The sequence below is a fragment of the Chiroxiphia lanceolata genome, chromosome 5 (assembly GCF_009829145.1).
Source record: "Chiroxiphia lanceolata isolate bChiLan1 chromosome 5, bChiLan1.pri, whole genome shotgun sequence".
Classification (NCBI taxonomy): domain Eukaryota; kingdom Metazoa; phylum Chordata; class Aves; order Passeriformes; family Pipridae; genus Chiroxiphia; species Chiroxiphia lanceolata.
Genome location: NC_045641.1, coordinates 45,518,389 through 45,538,875, shown reverse-complemented (window position 1 = coordinate 45,538,875; position 20,487 = coordinate 45,518,389). Strand labels below are relative to the sequence as shown.

Here is a 20,487-nt window from a genome sequence, read left to right as displayed (position 1 = left end):
AAGATAGTGACAGAAACACTACTGACGTAGTTTATTCCTTCAGCAGCTGGGGTTTTTTCACTTATTTTTATCCAGGAATGTCCTAGGTTGTTAACTGACTGGAACCCTTCCAGCAGTCTCCAAGGTCTCCCTTGAGACCACAGGGCAGCGCAACTTCCTTTGAGTATCCCTCCTTCTGACAGCACAGCAGGACTCATTAGCACAGCGAGATGTAACTCAACGCCACCCTGACCCAGCAGCAGGGTGTTGGCCTCCTAAAACTCAACAATTACCTACAAAACATGAAATAAGTGAAAGTCCAGTGACCATTGCTGGCACAAGTAAAATCCAGACAAACCAACACAAATAAAGCTCTTGGAAACATGATGAGTTCTAGGGACAACCAACCATCATCCTCCTTCCTCTGTGACTGAGTCTGCTTGCACCTGGAAGCAGGAGTGGAAGAAACACCCCACCTGTGGGTGTGCACACAGGCACACACACACGTGTGCACACACACACACACGCACACACACACAAACATGCACTTCTCAGCAGATCACCAGCAAATGTTGATCCAGCAACTGCAGCTGGAACACAGCAAGCCTATACCAATGATAAAACACCACTGGGTCAGATGTTACAGTGTCAGCTCAAATTAAGCATCATGAAGCAATCTTCGGTCAAGCCAGCAGTTCTCCTTAGCTTAGTGAGCCTTGAGCTGGGCTGTGTGGAATTGCTGCTTTCCACATGGAACATCTCATTCAGAACAGGAGCTGTTACAGCAACTGCAATAGCAGTGCTCATTTTTCATGTGATAAGCTGTATTTAGAGTGGGAAAGTATTGCTCTGTGAGCTGAAAAGCAAACCAAACAACAAGCGATAAAGCCATGTGCTTCAGGCCAAAGGTTTTAATATCTGGTGTTAGTCCCATTTCCCAGAACAAAGGATAGTTTATACATACTATAGACATTTTCTGTCTGAAGTAACACTAACACATATCTCTTTATTTACACAGGACATGAAGTGTCCTGTACCCCCACCCACAGGTCTGAATCTAGATCCACCCTGCTGTTCTTTGTGGGTGTGTTGCAGAACCGATGGGGCCTGATATTCTGCAACATCAGCCAGAAAAGACAATGTGTGTCCTTCCTCACAGGGCTCCAAGATCCTCCCAGACTGATTTTAATAAAGGAGAGGGTAGGGAGCGGGGAGAATGGTAGATAGATATGTGGCAGAATTAAAAACTCAGGATTTCTGGAGTCTTTGTTACATGCTGTAATTGCAAAATCATGCTTCCTGTCTTCTGCATACACACCTTTTTTCTCCCTTCATCCTGGAGGTGAGTTCCCTAAGCTTACCTTACTTTGGTTTTTTCCCTCATTTCAAAACCTGACTTCAAAAAAAGATTAGGCCACTGAATGTAGTCTGGACTTTTGCTTCCAAATACTTCTTTCAGCATGGAAAGGACCAACCATGTAATAACCAAGCAAGTCACCCTATTATGCAACAGATGGGAAAACTGTTTGTGCTAGTACACGGTGGTTTGCATTCTTCTGAAGGCTGCTTTCCCCCAGGGAATTCCAGTAATTTGACTGACTGAAGTGTGTTTTGACAAGTTACAACAGTCCAGAAAATCCACCTATGAAATTATATCCTGGTAGTATCTTCCAAAATAAACTGAAAACTTGGTATCACAGCTCATTTGGGAAAGTACTATGCCATTGTTTTCATTTGTTATGAGAACATAGCTTGAGTTTTTGTTGTAGATAACAGGTGGTGTTACACCTAATGATGTAACAATCTTCCCTTGCACCAGGTTTTTGTAGTGGCAGGGGCCCTATGGATCATCTCCTGAAACTGACCAGAATAAAAACATATAGTCTTAATATATTCTTATTTCAGCTACTTTCTTTCACTTTAGGTGACTCCATCACAAAGTCATCAGCTTACCCTGAAGGTTCTTTGTCCATACCCAACAGATAAAGTAATTGAAGAAAATCTGAACAAGCTGCCAGCATAGATGTTGGCCTATTGGAAAAATAGGAACACTGGCAGAATCCAAGGACCAGGTAATATTATGCTGAGAAAGTCTTTTTTACTACTAACACGAGCAGCGCTGGCAGGCCCCAGCCAGGAGCCATATGCCAGGCACAGCACATGGTTCCCATCACTTAGGTTTTCTCTGTTTATTCCACTAATCCACAAGTCTCATACTGGCTTTTGCTTGCCACTGCCATGGAGAGAAAATATTTGACTGGATAGGAAGCTCTTATATATAAAGAATTTAGGATTCAGAGGGCAGTTTTAAAATGCTAGAGGTTAGAACATTTTGAAAAGTGAGTCACAGTAAGTATGGATGGACCAACTCCATTCCGGTGCCGGGGCTCAGCTGCAGCCCGGATGAGTTTGCACATCCTGGAGATATCTACCAGGAAGAAAAAGGAGACAGAGGCTGTGAAAAGCATGGAAGTCCCAGACTAAAATATTTCATTTTCCCATATTTCTCTTCCTGAATATCCCAAAACAGAAAGCAGACAGATTTTTTGCAGAAGTTACCAGGATTTATTAAAGACAGGATATTGATATGAAACATTCATGACCCTCAACTTAGCAGTATTTGTCTTGGATGGGGTAACGAAGTAAATTTATTACATATCAGTGCCAAGAAGCTCAAAATAAAAATACAGATTATAGTTCTCAGATTCATCAACTCAAACCAGATATTTTTGAAAAAAACACTCCAGCAGGAAGAATGTAAGTCTCATAAGATACTTGCACTACCAAAGAAACATATGAAATACATATTTTATCCAATAATAGGATACAAAGCAGACTATTAGATTTAAAACCCCTGACACAAAGGCAGCCTGTGAAGACATGAGAAGGAGACCTCTTGTCATGTTATTCCAGGTGTGGGGTGCGCAGAGGAAGATATATATGTTAGACACCGGCAAAGCAAGCAGAGATTTTATTGCATCTTGAGTTCATGATTTTACGAGACTTGAAATAAATTGATAAAGCATGGATAAAGCAAGATAGAGAAATACTGCCACTTGTTGGGAAGTCATGCTTTGGAATAGGCTCGGACAGATCACAGCCATAGCAAATCTTCACATCAATTCTACCCCGATCATTTAGTCCCGTCTCCTCTTCTGTGTCTGAGCTTCATTTCTTTCTTTAATGGGACGTATCTAGTGGAGAATCAGCCACAGAGAACTGATTTATTAAATTCCTAATGGCAAGATTTGAATAGTTAATTCTGCTTCTGCCACACTCCCTACAAAAGTAAAGATCTCTCTTCAAAATGCTCCCAGAACTTGCCTGTGTGGCATCTGCATGGTCTGCATGGCTCCAGGAAGACCTAACACACCATAAGTGGTGAAAGAAGGAACTCGTATGTCCTTAGGTATGATTGAAGGCATTGCCACTACTGGAAATTTCCATAAATTAGAGTGTAATGGACCAACGCTTTAACAACTCATCTCTCCTCATTTAAAGACATACTACCAACGGGAAAAATGTATTCTGCCAAGGATTTCCAGGGTTTCCAATTCTCACTTCTTCCATCTCATCCTCAGGAAAAACAAAGCAAAGCAAAAAAAAAAAAATAAAAAAATCCTCCCCCAAAACCCCAAAACAAAGAAAAATTAAACAAACAAAAAAAGTAAGCACCAGAGTGTTTCTAATTGCCTTCCAAAATACAACAAACAAAAAAGCATTTAAAATTGCTTTAGTTTGGGGAAGTTACTAACCATGAGATCTCTAGTGCATGTCTGTGTTTAATAGAGAATGTAATGGAAAAAAAAATAGAACATTAGTGACCATCCAAGAAAGATTTCACGAAAAACAGGGTGGAAGGGAGTTTGTTTGGATTTAATGTTTCCCCAGAATCATCTCTAGTCCAAACATTACACCACAGGTCAAAGGGAGGGGAGCCAGAAAGTGAAACATTTTAAAAATAACACCTAAAAAGGAAAGTGAAAGTGGCCAGTCTAGTTAGAATCATAGAATTATTTGGGTTGAAAGGGACCTTAAGGATCATCTAGTTCCAACCCCCTGCCATGGGCAGGGACACCTTTCACTAGACCAGGTTACTCAGAGCCCCATTCCTTGAACACTTCCAGGAATGAGGCATCCATATCACTGGGCAACCTGTTCCAATGCCTCACCACCCTCACAGTAAAGAATTTCTCCCTAATATCTAATCTAAACCTACCCTCTTTCAGTTTGAAGCCATTCACCCTTGTCCGATCACTACCTGGTCTTGTAAAAAATCTCCCTCCAAGTTCCACCTTTTGCAACCATGAAATGCAAATTTTATGATAAAATCCATATTTGGGCTCTGGTACCATCACTGAGCATCGGTAAATACTGCAACCTACACTTGGGAAGTACAACAGAAAAATATAGGTTCAGCTTGTAAAATGCTTCCCGACTGGTACTACAGCTTATAAATAAACTTATATTAAAATATTTTGGCTTGGAACTGACAGCTTAAAATGCTACAAATTGTCCTCAGGCCTCTTTTGTAGCCCTTCCAAGATGCCTCCCTGCAGACAGAGATGTTCAGCAAAGCACTCATATGAGACCAACTGCCACCAAGATCAGAAAAACTGTATGGGGCAGCTGTCTTGGTAATGTTTTATAGTCACAAGGTTCATCTTGCCAGTCTGTTGCACACATTGTAATACTCACTTTACTTAAGATGTTCCTTCCAACTGAAGGAAAGTAACCTGTTTAATGCCTGATAATGCTCAGACACCACATCCTGATGTTTGTGTAGGTTCATTTCTCCTTTATGGCATTTTCTTGGGCCTCAAGGTTGAAGTTGCTGAGAGAAGAGAGAAGGATGGTGATGAGCACTATGGCAATGGAAAGCAGTCACACGTTGTCCCAGTAGATTCTCATATGCAACCCCTGCAATTCCACTCAATGTCTCTCAAATTGGCAAGATCACAAAACGCCTGCAAGGCAATTTTTCTCTCTTCTCCAGCTGCTCTTGGAGACAGAGATGTGTGCCATTTAATAGGGAACCAGAGGGTTAAGCATTAAATTGCCTGAAAGACAGAGCCCTTGAGGCACACAGAAGCTAAATATCTTAACTAAAGAAAAGACAATTCCAAACTTCTTGTCAAGTACCATTGAGGAAGAAGTGATCTTACTAGAGGAAGAAATGACCAGCATCTTGAAGCACTGAAGCAAGAAGTATAAGCTTTAGGGAAAAATTCTGACACAGTCTCAGAGGATGCTGAGAAGAGCTTTGAAAAGCTAATCTCTCCTGAGGCTCACAAAGCTGAAGGGAAACTCCTTGAGAAGGCAGGGTAGTTGGCACCTACCTACTCTGATGTGTCATCTTGAGGGAAAAGCTGTAGCCTGATAGAGTAGAAAAGAAAAAAGATGAGAAAAGACAAGTTTTGTATTTTGGAACTGACTCAGATTGGGATACCTGCTCCAATACTTCAAGCTGAGCACTTCAGGCTTCAGAAGCAAGCAAGCTCTGCATTTCTGGAGAGAAACAGGGAAATGCAAACAACACTCCATGGAAAAGATGCTGATGAAATGTATTGTGTTTTGCGCATAAAAAGACAAAAGTCCTCCAAACATCTAAGGGTTCAACAGAGGTCTGAACAAATGAAGAGTGGGAAGTTCAGCTTGGAAGACTTCAAAGACTGATTTTCATGGGATTTCAGAGGCTTTCCTGAAGGCTAAGGCTCCCTCAAGCCTGTGCACAGGGTGAGGGAGACTTCTGAGAGCATGCCACAATAGCTGGCAAACTGAGCAAGAAATAAAGAAATGAGAAATGCTGAGCCACACATCCCTTGATAACATGAGAGCCTAACACAGGGTCACAAGGAGGTATGTCTCCATTTATGGTTCTCAGCCTAGAATCCTCTTCCAGAGCTGGATAAATACTTCATGTCAAAAGCAAGCAATGTCACAGTCCTTGCAATGAGATATGAAGATTAGTGCTGCCACTCATGCCTTTCACCCAACATCCCCACACACTCACAATTAATTTACAAGGAAGTTTGAAACCACACCTCTCAGTTCCCAGAAGACTGCGCTAACCTCTCTGTCCCTGCAAGTGAAGTAGTTCCTCTGGCTGCCCTCGGGCACCAAAAGCATGCAGGTGTTATAGCCTCCTGCCTCAGTGTTCACAGTCAGTGGTTGATCAAGGGTCTGCAAATGACTAGTGAAATTCTCAATATGAGCAGCAAAAGGAGATGAGTCTTGAGCAGGCTGCAGCAGAGCTTCCTGTCCCAGCACAGTCAGCGGAAGCAAGGGAGGAAATGGGAAAATTGAGTCAATTAAGGAAACCATCCTGGCCAGGAATGTCTTTGGTTTCTTAACTGCCTGATTTAAAAAGAAAAAGAAAACAAACAAAAAAACCAAGAAACAAAACCTCGACCAAACAAAACCACAAAAGAAGAAGAAATTAAAAAAAGGCTGTGGTAGAAAAGGCACAGTCAATCAATTAGTTAGTAATTTCCAGTTCAAGTATTTCCATAAGTGCTTGGCAGTGTTTTCTAAGGGACATCTCCTCCTAGTGAAAGATTTCTTAGATGTCAGAGAATTCCTCTTGATGACAAACTCTCCTCAGTCAAGCTCCAGTCTGGGCAATTTCCCTTTGGAAGCCCTCACAACCTGTTAATTTGTTCGAGCATTCTGAGTCTTCTTAAAAGAAAAGCCACTTGGCTATCAGTCGCATTTCCGAACCCGGTACACTGGGAGAGACAGTGCTGAAGTGTAGGAAAATTCCCAAATTTAAGATACCAGGAACATACTACATGACTGACCTGGATACTCTACCCTTACAGAAAACATTTACACAATTCCTTGGTGTTCCCCAAATAGGTCTACACATAAGTTGTGCTTAAGAATAATTTTGTCTGTTATTGAAATTCAGTCTCATATGGATTATAACTTGGCAGCTGAAAGCTGGCAGTTCTTACACAGCAAAGTATATGGGTAAAAGTAAAGAGAAATATGGCAATCTTTTATATTCTGATAATCTAAACTCCCCCTGAACTTCTAAAATCTAAATAACTTGATATTTGGCAACTGCTTTCAATTTAGACATGTTTTCCTAAAGAAACTATTGTGGTCTTTTAGTCAATGCTGTGAGCTCAGTAGAGATTTACAAGATAAGGAATTCATGACCTGGTTCTGCAAGCAGGCAGCAGTATATTCCGCTTATTAAAACCATTAAAGCATATTTGAACATCACAGCGGTTCTGCCATCTTCTGCTCTGTTGCTGAATGGCTATGTCCACTGAGATTACCTTCCATAATTTGCACATTAACTAAATCAGCCTTGCAGGTTTGCTGGAAATCTAGAAAGCTTTGCCAAGAAACTAGAAGCTGTTTCCCCCAATTCATGTCTTCCCTCCAAGCCAGATGCCCTACAAGTCAAGCAACGCACATATGAACACATGACTTAGTCCAAACTGAAGAGCAGAATACAGCCAAACTCTAATTACTAATCCTAGAGCAGAGCATACTCCCACAAAGGGACATACAGGCCAGCCAGCATACAAGTACGATTATGAACACTAATGACAAAGAGACAAATTTTAATGATGGTACATAGGTGTCTGCATTATGAAACAATGTCTAAAAATATCTACTCATTTATTCCCAAACTTCAAAAAGTGGTTACTACGCCAGTAACAGAGGATCTGCAATCACAGCATTTGGTGGCTTTGCCTTATTTTTCTTTGTTGGTTATGCCAGTAAATCACATACGAAGACAGATGATAAATATTCCTCATATTGGAGAATGCTCTAATGCTTTCTGATAGAGAGATCTAAATTATGCAGTTTCTCTTTCTTTGTGTGTGTGTGTTTTGAGGTTTTTAGCTTTGAAATGGGAAGTGAAGTGCTCATCGGCTGCAAAGTGTTCCTTTAATATCATCCATGCAACAATTACCTCTGCAGTAACCATCATTACATTAAATTATAGGCTATCCTTTCTCAGCTCAGTGTGAAGACTAGCTGTAGAATAAAACAAGAGAAAAACCCCAACCCACTGAAAAGCCATTGTACAGTACTGTGCCTACACCACCGAGGTAAATATACCTCCTGCAGGGAAACAAAGTATCATTTAAGAACTGCCTGTCTTTGTTGACTTAAATGAAACCTAAGGGAAGCCCCCTCATGTATTCCAATATTCACTGCACTGTCATGATGCAGTGCTATTGCTGAAAATACATACATATTACTGTGTAATTCATGAGTACACAGTCATAAGGAGCTAAATAGCGAAGATAATTTTGCTTTCAGCGTTTTCTTAATTTTTAATAATTTTCTTAGCAACCCAAACATTTTCATGAGGTCTTTTTCAGTACTGAGCAGGGGTTTATATATTCCACTACTTTCTCTGAATAACCAGTAATAGCTTGGGGGTTTTCTACTTCATTTTAAAGATAGATTTGTACTTGCTGGCTTTTAACAAGCATATTTACCTATTGACATTCTGAGGTTTTAAAGTGAAATTCATTTTGAAAGGTAGCTTATCGAAACAACATTCAAATTTTGCATCTTTTATGTCTCAGTGACTTCCAGATAAAATTAATTCCATTTACAAATTATAGACTTGGGGTATTTTTTTTGGTGGTGTCTTTTCTTAACTCTTAGCCTGTTCGACTGCCCAGGAGCTGAAAAATCAGCTGCACTTTTTCTGATTCAGTCTTTAATACTGTTAGTTACAACTGTGCAGGACAAAACATACATTCAAGGAGAACAGGGTAGTGTAAGTAAAGTCAGACTCAGTGTAAGTAATAAGTCAGAAGAGAGTTAACTTGGTGACGCTGAATAGAAAGTAGTTCATAGCTACGCATGTATCTCAGCGTGCTGGAAAAAAAAAAGGCATCAGTAAGTTTCAAGATTTTGTGGGCAAGGCATGTTCCTTGTCGATGGATAACTGTAGCAATGCCATGAGCAGCCACAGCACCGTGAGAAGAGGTAGAGAGAGGCTGCACAACAGAAGTGGACACTGATGGAACTGAATGGAAAGACAAGGAGTCCTGCTCCAGGATCCACAGCCCGAGAGCACAGCTTGAATAGTGAATGACAAATCTCCATGTCCTTGGACAGGGAAGGTAGGGTAGAGGGCAGACACCTCCCTATCTGTAGCAGTGTCCCACCCCACACTGGGATCTGTGTTGCTGCAGCCTTGGGCTCATCCATCCAGTTATAACTTTGTAAAGTTCTGGCTAAGTTGGACCACTAATAATGATCATGTGAATGACCAATATGTTCACTGTAAAGAACACAGAACTGCTTTTGCTGATTGACGTATATTTAGGCTGTGAAGCAAGTACCAGCTGTTGATGCCTCAACGGATAGAGGGTATTGCCAACTCTATCCCAGCCAGTTTGTATCTCTGAAAGAGGTCATGGCTTTTTCTTCAGCCTTCAGAAATCTTGTTGGAAACTGGGGGAACTGTGTGAGAAAGAAAAGGACCACAAGTAACAAGATAATGATCAGTGTCCCTGAACTCATGCTCTTGGAATTCAAATGTTGCTACTGTTGACACCTTTGGCAGCAACGAGATGCATCACAGGAAACCCCACTAATGTTTATCAGTTCTCTATTAGCTTCTCATGAATTTCCCTTCTACTCTGCAAGTTCACAAGTTTATTTTTAATTCCTGAAAGTGAAGAGCTAACAGAGATACTCCGTATTGAGAGTATCGTTTTTTGAGTTTGAGAGCTCTTATATTTCCAGTGAAACAATGAATAAGCATCTACCTGATTTTCATGTCAAGCATGACAGAGATAATGTCCATCAAGATCTCCACTGTGCATTTTTGATAAAAGTGACAATACAATACCATATTTATGGTTTAGAATTCCAAAGCATCCCTAGCATGGGATGTCTTCTAAATGCCATGTCGAAAACTACATACTCAACTGAGCTTCCCAAATTATCCTGGAAACATCAATGACCAAATCATTGACTGGGGTGCCAGTGAGTGAAGTAGGAACACTTCCTGTGGGAGTTTAACACATCTGTCAACTGAGAGAACACAAACCAGCATGAAACCTTTCATGTAAATCTGCCACTAAAATAAGGAGCAGCTGCACTAAAGCGAGAGCTTTAAGGAACACAGACAACATCTAGCAAACAGCAGCGCATTCATGAATGTTAAGGTATCTTAGAGCACAACAAAGCATATCTAGATTGTTATAACTGGATTTTATTTCAGGTCATGTAGCACTAATGGCAACAGTCCTTAACAAGAATACTTTTTAATCATCATATTTATCATAGCTTCTAGACAATAGGAGAGATGACATTGCTGCATTTTTTTAGGACACAGCACAAAACCCGAGAAGATAACATATTCTAGGCTATTTCCAGTTTCTTTTCTTTCTCTTGGGTAGAACTTACAATTTTTACATTGCAAGACAGTAGGAATTTAATTGTATTACATTTGAAACCATGTGGAGGAATCATACACAAAACTGTACTGTGGAGAAATTGATTAGTATTTTCATTTATTTATTTGCAACAGCCAAAAATAAGCAGATGACAGGAGAAAGGACAAATTTGAAGTCTAATAAAAATAACTGGTTGGATACATGATTTGATGGATTTTGTTCCTCTTGAATAAAGTATCTTTGATATTAGCATTGACATAAATGGTATTAATCTTTGTGGCATCATCTCATTAACATACTTCTGAATATTTAAATTACTAAAACTTTCTCTTTAGATAGAAACATAGGTATTAAAATTTTTTGCTAGCTTCCAGATAACTAATCGATGAGAACTGGCTTAGACTGTATGCTTGTGTAAGTTTTGAGCTGGCTCTCTGACAAATTGCTGAGACCCAGAATAAAGCCTACTCCCCAGAGAGGGAAGAAAAAAACCCAAACAGCCAAAGCTATAGCAAAAATATATATTTACAATTATATATACAATTTGAATATATTGTACACACAACAGGGAGCTCCCGAGGAGGAAAAATGGGAAAAGGGAAGGGGAAACAGGGATTAAAAAAACCCACTAAAACAAATATCCTCCAAATATACACCATTACTGTAGAGCTAGTGAATAAATAAAAAAAATCAAATTAAATACTTCCCTGAATGAGACAGCAGAACTAACTCCCCATGCCTCCTGAAGGAAACAGAGATAATGGCAGGTCGGAACAGACAGGCCTTGGCCTATACAAACAAAAACCGTCTACGGAGAGATCTGTTGCCTTCAGCCACCAGAAGAGCGAAGAGAGCGAGCTCTCTTATCTACACCTTATTTATATGTTGTGTTACGGAAAGGGATAATATGGAATACTTCCTTAGATTTCTGACCCCATTGCTAAGGAAGGCCTAAAAAATCCAAAAGCCAACCCACTACAATGCTCTCTGTAGAGAATTTCTGTATGCTCCTCATACAGGAACAAATAATAGTTTGAAATATTTAGCCATACGTTTGGATGATTTTTTTTTAATGGTGCTGGTTATCTTTATCTTCCAGCCAGCTACAGGATAATAGCAACAGCAAACACATTGACAATGCAGTTCATTGTTTGGTTTTCCCATCTCACTGCACAGGTTCCATCAGTTGTGCATCCCAGAAGCACGACCTTGTTGTGTGAAGACCAGCTCCACTCCTCTGCATCACTGCATAGGTAACTATGTACTTGTATGTTTTTTCAAGTTTCACCAGATACGTCAGCGACTGCTCCACTATAGCAGCAGTCCACTGGTTGACTTTATTGTGATTGTAATCTGCCTTGCTTAAAACACTTTCTATGCACTCCTTAACTATGTTATGGGCCTCATCAGCATTGAAGATCATCTTGTCGTTTGTCCATCTTACTACCACAGAAAGAAAAGGGGAGCTGTAACAGGATCACATTTGCTTTATTCCTTCATATCCTCATTGGAAAGACAAGCAGACACACAGAGTAGGAGTGATCCTGACAAACACTACCATTAAAAAAACCTTTCCCAAATTGACACATACCTACTGCAGGATAGGACAGTACCACATAATTGAAGAAAAAACAATGTGCCCTCTGACTTCCAAAGAAGCAGAGTGCAAATTATGCACTGAACTCACCCTTAATACACATCAAGCTTGACACTGCCTGGCACATACAGATGTACCCTGGGTGAAATCTTGGCATAACTGAAAGATCCTATGATCTCTGAATAACTTAGATTGGAAGGGGACTCAGAAAATTCCCAGTTCAACCTTCTGCTCAAAGTAGAATGAGCTGTGAAATCAGATCAGGTGAAAACCTCCAAGAACAAAGACTGCACAGCCTCTCTGGGCAGCCACTACTTAATCATCCTGGTGGAGAAAAGGTTTCTCCCTAAGTCCAGTCAGAAATCCTCTTGCTTCAACTTACATCTGTTGACTTTTACCACTCTGCATCACTGTGAACAGCCTGGTTCCCTCTCCTCCATTGTTCCCACATAAGCAGTGAGGGGCAGCTGTCAGGTCCCTCTGAAACCATCTTTTCTCCAGGCTGAACCAGCCCTAGTCCCTCAGCCTCTCCTCACATGGCAGGTTTTCCTGCCCTGAACCATCATGGTGGTTCTTTGCTGAACTCATTCCAGTTTATCGATGTCTTTCCTGTGCTCAAGGGGCCAAAACCAGCCACAGTATCTAGATGTGCCCTCCTGAATGCTGAGGGAGACAACCACTTCCCTTCATCTACTAACTCTGCTTCTCTTAAAAGAGCTCAGGATGCTGTCAACCCTCTTTGCTGCCAGAGCATTGTGCTGGCACATTTGCCTGCTGTTTATCACATCCCTACATTCCCTTTCAGCACAGTTGCTCCCTACAGTCAGTTGCTTGTATTGCCTTTTTCCCGGATACAGGACTCCACATTTGGCCCTACTGGATTTCCAAAGGTTCCTGTTAGCCCACTTCTCCAGCCTGCCCAGGTCCCCCTGAATGGCAACCTTGTGCTTTAGCGTACTGACTGGTTCCCCCAGTTTGATGTCATCTGTATACTTGATGAACGTGCATCTGATCAGGTCACTGATGTTAAACAGAGCATGTCCCAACACAGACCCTGTGCTATTCCACTTGTCACAGGCCTCCAGGTTGAGTATGACCCAATAACCACTAAAACAGTCCAATCCAACTTCACACCACCACAGAACAGCAGATTGCATTCCTTAAACAAAACTAAGTGGGTTTACAACAGCAACATCCCAAACTGCTTTGTGGGCTACAGTAAGTTTCAAAAGCTCATTAAAAACATGTGTTCTTATCTTATTTGAAACTGAGTCTGTGAACATTAAAAGCCGATATCTGTGCAGAGAATATATAATCTTCTTCAAATTATTATTTGTCCTCATACTTCCCTTTAAGTCATAATTTTATATTTAGGACACATCACCATGTCAGCAACACTCAGTATAAACAAAGGAACAGAAAGACAGATGCAAGCCACCCTTGAGCACAGGTGCTTACCACAAATACCTTAACAGGCTGCTTATAAGGAAAACACAGTAAGGAAAAAATTAGCTTTTTTCCTCACTCTACAATTTGCCAAACACATAGACAAAGCATGTTCTAGAGGTTAAGTAAAACTGGGTTCAAAACAGATTAGACAAATTCAGAGGATAAACCGTCTCCAGCGACTACAAAGCACAGTGATCCAAATGCAGTCTTTGGGTAACACTGAGGACCTTTATGTTCCATCAGTACCTCTTACCAGTCTCTTTCAGAGAAGCAACACTGTGCTAGGCTCTTTTCCCAAATCAGTTCCCAAGTCTCTCTAACAAAGAGAAATGTTTAAAATAGGGCCTCCCATTAAACAACCAACCAACAACAACAACAAACAAACTCCACAACTTTCCATCAACTGCCTCAGAGTTTGATCTTAAGCTCTTGCAGAAAGATCCTACCATTTTGTCTCAGCTTTCAAAGTACTCCATGCTAGTGTAAAATACCCCTACCAGGCTATGCTGCAATATTAGGCACTGTGACACAAGAAACAACTCAATCCAGAGATTCAAGCCTGGATCTGAATACTCAGAGTAATTAAAATAACATCTGCAGAACTTCTAGAAACAGCTATCTCTATTAACAGGTAAAGTCAGCATCTTCTATCAGACAGTATCTATTCCTCAAGGAGCTAGCCAACTTGGAGAAAAAAACCTGTCAATTGCTTCAGATAAGCATCTTCCAACTCTTTCTACAAATTCTCCTTTGTTATGCTGCCTACAAAACTTAAGAAATATTCAGAGCACAGAGGTGGTGAATTCAGGGCATACAATCATGCTGACAAATATCACTTTATAATGCACTGTGGACCATGGTGGTTGGTTTGTTTGCTTGTTAAGTAATTTCAGTGGTGTAAATAAGGACTGGAATTTTTGAGAGGCCCAGCAGATTAACAGTTCTGTTTCCTGGCCTAAAAGACATATAATATCTTTTTCCATAACTCAGGAGATGGAATTGTTTCCTGCTAATAAGAGGCAATGAAATGCTTGATGTGCTAACTGGGTAGCTTGGAATGTGTTGAGAAGGTGAGGTAGATAAGATATAGGATGATGAGAGTATTTGGATATGACATTATGAAATAAAAAGTTTGGATAAGATATTTGTAGAGTCATTGTGACATTAATTATATTTAAAATCTAAAAGCAGGGTATATGCTATAAAAGCAGGGTTCATATAATAAAAATCAAATCCTGTGTTTTCATTTATATGGCTTATAAAGTCCATATATATGGAGCTCCCTCCAAAATGGTGACTCTACCTCTTTATCTCAACAGAACAAGATGATTCAAAATGGAAGTATGAAAGGGATCTCAAAACACCAGGGGAGTTATGTATTTCAAGAGTACCCTCTTTGATTTCAGTAACAAAGAAAGTTTCTGCTTACACAAACGACTAACTTCCTTAGGTACCAAATTATTTATTCTTTTCTATGAAAATTTATGCCAAGTACGACTTGGAACAGGAACCATCTGCAAAATGAAGATGACACTTTGCATAATGATCCCTGGTTAGTCCCTAAGCCTATAATAAAATGCATATAGTAAAAACAACAACAAAAACACACCACTTAGAGCAATGTGTCACAGTCAAAAACTAAATCTCACAACAAATACCAATTTCCCAACAACGTATTAGCTCCTGTCATCTCTTAGCCCTACACAGAAGGATCAAAGCTGTTCCTGTGCCCTGAACAGAAGGTCCCAGGAATTATAATGGATTGATTTCTGAAACACATTAACAATGCCATTTTTATTTTTAGGCCAGTTATTTAAATAAACAACTTCTCTCATAGTTGAAGTTTCTATAGGTGGGTCAGATAACAGCAGGTAATCTGCTTGGAAATTCATGCCTGAGATTTTTAAAGAAGACTATTGGAGTTCAGTGGGACCTGAATCCCGATGCACTGACATGGTTTTTTGAAGTCTCAGACTTGATTCACAACAGTTGGTTATTTCTGATTCATGGGACTATGGACATATTTCAGCATGATGTCAAACACTGTCACTGTCCCAGTGATTTCAGTGGGAGGATCACAAGTGGTGACAGAACTATGACCTAGCTACTGGAGCTTAAGTGTATTTTCTGCTGTCATAAGAAGATAATTTCACTAAATTATATAGGTTTCTTAATTGCTCCACACATTATTAATTCACAGCTGACTCATCTTCAAGCCTTACACACACCCAGGATCACAAGAAGAAAACAACACGTTGTTATCTGTTTTGCCTTCCATCTGAGGATCAGAGGGTACCTTATCTGCACTGCCATGCCTTTATTAATTAGACAAATGTTTTCTGCATTTTATAAATAGACATGTTGAGCTACAGTACTTTTCTTCCTTGCCTATCCTCATCTTGCATTTGTTTTTCCACAAAAGTATGACTGAGTTCAACAGAAGTGATGAGGTTCACAGAAGAATTACTGTGCAGAATGTGTGAGTTATAATGTGGGAGGGCAGGTTAAACAGTACCGTCTAACTTCCTACTTCCCCTGCCAACTCCAGCCTTAAAATTGCATTGATGGGATCCTTATCTTCTACATTTCCTGCCCAGATCTTATCACAGGACCATTTTCTGTCTCTTAAGGGGAGTTATGGGGTTCCTCAGCTCCATTCCTGTATGGCTATGCTATGCCAGCGATGAGAACTTTGCTAGGGCAGTTGCTGTGAGTTTCTCCCAGATTTTCCAGTCTTCACATTTTCACTGTGGGTAGATCACCTTGACTTTCTAAATGATTATATCCATGTGTGCCCTATTCAATGTTTTCTGTATACCTAATCCCAGATTTCAAGTAGACATTATACAGGTGCGACACTAGCTGAACTTCAAGGACCCATGCTGGAGTGCTTTGCAGTGGTACAGCTGGGCTCCCACACACCCTTGACTGCCCTCAGACAGAGGGCCCTGGGGACAGGTTACCACTGCCAAAGGATCTCGCTGGTAAAACCTCAGGAGCAGATGTAGAGTGATCGGAAGGCTGAACAACTCTATGTCTTATCAGAAGTATCTATTAGCCACAATCTTCCCAGGGACATGCTGCTTTTCACCCCATCTCATGATGGATGAGTGCTACAGCAACAGTGGGTGGCGTGCTGGATGAGGGACCATGTGTGAACTAGAGTTAGATGCTGAATCCCCCTGGTCTCATCTAACATTTTGCATTATCACAAGCCATTTTATTCCCAATTGTTGCCCTTGCACTAGGTTCAATTGTGTTGGAATACAGGACAGATTTATGTCTGACTACACTGCATCTACCAGGAAATCTTTTAGTCTTTACTAAATAGAAATATTTAATTTGTCAACCAGCAGTTTCCTCTAAAGGTTAGCAACCTCTCTTATTAAAAATATGAACCCTGCATCTAATTTGAAATTTCTGGCCTCAGATTCTAGCCACTGACTCATGTTATGCCTTCTGTTGCTGTTAAAGTGACCTTTCAGTAACCTCCTATTCTAGCATCACATATTTTCTCCCCATGAAAGCACTTATATATTACAAATGACCAAAGCTCTAGTTTCATTTTAAGAAAAGAACTCAAACTGTTAAGTTTAACATTCTCCTTAAGTAATGGGAGGTCATGTAAAAAATATCCTGTTGTCCCTCATTTCTTCATTCTCTTAATTAGAGCCAAATGTTAGAAATATCCTTAGAAAGACAGAAATAGGCAAGACATCCCTGCTTGGCCTAGTTACACAGCATGACTCAACAGTGGCCACAGAGTTGCAACACATTAAAACTTTTAAGAAAAAAAAAGAGTGAGCACTACTTCTGCAGGCAGTGAGCCAAAGTTACCCCCTGTAAATCTAGTATAGAATTGAACGCTTACAAATTATTAATTAGCACAGAAGTTATAAAAAATAACTACAACAAGGGGAAACAAAAAATAGCCAGTTGGGTACACAAAATCATAAACTCCTGATTTCACTCTGATTTAACCCACAACAAGAAAAAAATTCCAGTGCTATATGGAAGGAAGGTCGTCTTCCCTTTAACGCCTAAAGATTTCATAAATTATTACTGCTAACCTGCTTCATCCAAAGTTCAAGAATAATTTTTGCACTGATTTCATGTCCATTTTTTTTGGATCTAGAATTAAAAAAAAACAGCTTGAAAAGTTTCACTATTTATTCGTTAAGGTAACTTAAAATACCTTTTTTCATCTTAAAAGTAGCCAGCTTCAGGCTTCAAATTGCACCTGAAATTCACAGCCTATTGAGATTTGAGCAGCTAGTTAGCAAATTCACTGTCTGAGAAAGTAATGCAACAGTGTATTAGCTGTTCTTTTATCCTCAGTGCTTTCCTTGCAACCTGATAACTCAACCTGACAGCCTTCTAAAAGGAGATGACTGCTTGGTGGAGAGGAGAGACCATTGGATGTTGTTTATCTCAACTTCAGTAATGCCTTTGACACAGTTTCCCATAACAACCTAGTAGACCAGCAATGTGGTTTGGTCCAGTGAAGGGGACAGTGAGGTAGACTGAAAATGAACCTGTTGAGCTTTAAGGGTTGCAGTTGGCAGCAAAAAGTCTAACAAGACACAAGTCACTAGCGGCGTACCCCAGTAGAAAATACTGGGGCCAAGACTATTTATCCCCTTCATCAATGATCTGGATGCTGAGACAGTGGGCACCCTCAGCAAGTCCACAGATAATACAAAACTGGGAGCTATGTCTGATGCACCAGAGGGTCTTCCTGCCATACAGAGGAACCTGGACAGGCTGGAGAAATGGGCCAACAGAAACTTCATGCAGCTCAACAAAGGGAAATGCCACGTCCCGGGCAGAAATAATCCAAAACACCAGTACAGCTGGGAAGCAGCTCCCCAGAGAAGGACCTGGGGTTCTTGATAAACAAGCTGTCTCTATGAACCAACAATGCCTCCCTGCAGCAAAGCAGGCCAATGGTGTCCAGCATTGCATTAGGCAGAGAATCGTCAGCAGGTCAAGGGAGGTGATCCTCTGCTCTCCACAGCCCTGGTGAGACACAGCTGAAGGGCTGGGTCCAGTGTTGAGGTCCCCAGAAAAAGAGAGACACAGATATTCTGGACTGAGTCTCAAAGGACCAGGAAGACAATGAGAGGGTTTGGAACATCTGATGTATAAAGAGAGGCTGAGAGACCTGGTAGTGTTCAGCCCGGTGCAGCTCAGGGCGATGGTATCTGTGTGTGCAAATACCTAATGGGGGGAAGCAAAAAAGATGGAGCCAGGCTCTTCTCAGTGGTGCCCAGGGACAGGATAACAAGCAATGGGCAGAAATTCAAATACAGGAAACTCAAATTAAACACAAGAAAACTTTTTACTGAGTGATTGAACACTGAACTAGGTTGCCCAAAGAGATTGTGGAGTCTCCATCCTTGGACATGCTCAGAATATGATGGGTCACAGTCCTGAGCAATGTGTTCTGTCTGACCCTGACCCCAGCAGGAGTGTTGGACTAGATGATGCCTGAGGGTATCTACCAGCCTTACCCATTCTGTATGCTATAACTATGCATGTGAAAGTAGAAATTCTTTTCATTAGAGATATAATTTTGTCACTCTGAGGAGTCGTTTGCCTCTTGGTGCAAACTCTGTTTTGAAACTTCCATGATCCATAGAATTTTGTTCTCTCAGCCATTTTAATAAACATTTCTTTTTCAGTAACTCATCCACTCTGTTAAGAGGAATGAAATCCTTCCAGTCTGGAAGAGCCTAATGTGTTTTGGGGGTGAAAAAGCAGGAAGAGGAAGATAACACAGGATGAACTTCTTATGCTAGCAGAAAATACAACAGGCAGAGAAGACTGCAAATGGACACTTGGAGATGGCTTTGTCAACACCTGTGACAAGTGGAACTATCTATATGCTTGAAGTTAGGCTTGTGATTAAGAACTCCATTGAACAAGGGCCAGAGTATCACACAAAGAAGCCCCTTGAATTCTGCTCAGCATATGGACAAAGTTAAGAGCAATAAAATCAGCCAAACAAGCCAGACTAACTTAAATGCAGCCATATCCCTGGCTGCCTTTTCACTAGTTGTCCCTATTAATAAGGATATAGCCATTAGCCCTTTGTTACATTTTATTTACTTACAGAGTTTCTATGCCACAAATATCAATTCACAGTCAGTTTGGTCTATATTCATAAAGCTCCTAAGAAATTATTTTCATTTCAAACTCCTAAACACAGACATTAATAAAACACACTAAGGTTCCTGGACAAGTCCAGAAACAGCCAAAATGGCTTTGCTACCAGGAAACTGAGGTCACTCTCAAACACACATATACATGCCTTAAAATGCAGATCATCCTGAGATACCCACTGCTGTGCACCATAGTCAGATGACAGATAGAAGAGGCGGGACATGTACAACATGCACAACATACCATAAAGGAAATACAAGCAGTTTTATTCATTATAGGGATGTTTTAGCAGAAACAGGGTACCAGGGAACCACAAGCATAAGATACTCTAACATCTATTGTGCTTTAAGGTCAAGAGGACTGAGGGAAGAAGGACAGGAGAGGTCTAACCAGTTTAACCACTGCTCACTAATAATTAGCTTGGCAATTTGTCCTTATTTTAATTTAGTTATTTTTGAGGGAAAATAAAATTATAATTTGGGGATATAAAATTTTAGAATAAGTAGTTGTGTTGCTAGGAAATTTGGTTGCAGTTTGGTTTGAAGAGTTGGATGTTTTGTGTTTGTTGGGTTGTTTTGGGTGTGCCAGTTGCTTTTCTCGTAACTGAGAGAAGTACCTGAGAGCTGTGTGTTTTTCTGTTGCACAGAAAATGCCACTTCCTACAAGACTGGTGAACAAATACACTCTAATCATAGTCAGAGAACTCTTTTTTATTACTACCTTCAGCCATACTCGGAGAACTCTTTTCTATTATGCTGAATAAAAGAAACATGGGAGGAATCAGTTTCTCCCTTGCTTGTTTTCTCTCTTTCACACAAAAAAAATAAGGCAACCCCAAGATTATTTTAATGTTTAATACAAAAATTCAAAAGTGTAGCTCAAGTTCCTTATCAAATATCAGTAGACTTT

At 40.4% G+C, this 20,487-nt stretch overlaps 2 protein-coding genes across 8 annotated transcripts in view; both read right to left on the bottom strand.

The window, feature by feature from the left end:
- The window catches only part of CRADD (CASP2 and RIPK1 domain containing adaptor with death domain), an 82,550-nt gene that overhangs the window by 18,298 nt on the left and 43,765 nt on the right, over nt 1-20,487 (bottom strand). The gene's annotated exons all lie outside the window — the stretch shown is intronic.
- On the bottom strand, nt 11,461-20,308 carry LOC116786761 (dynein light chain Tctex-type 3-like). Its single transcript, XM_032687716.1, is given in 3 exon segments — nt 11,461-11,559; nt 11,562-11,810; nt 20,299-20,308. Coding segments are annotated over 3 exon segments (348 nt in total). The 3' UTR covers nt 11,461-11,470.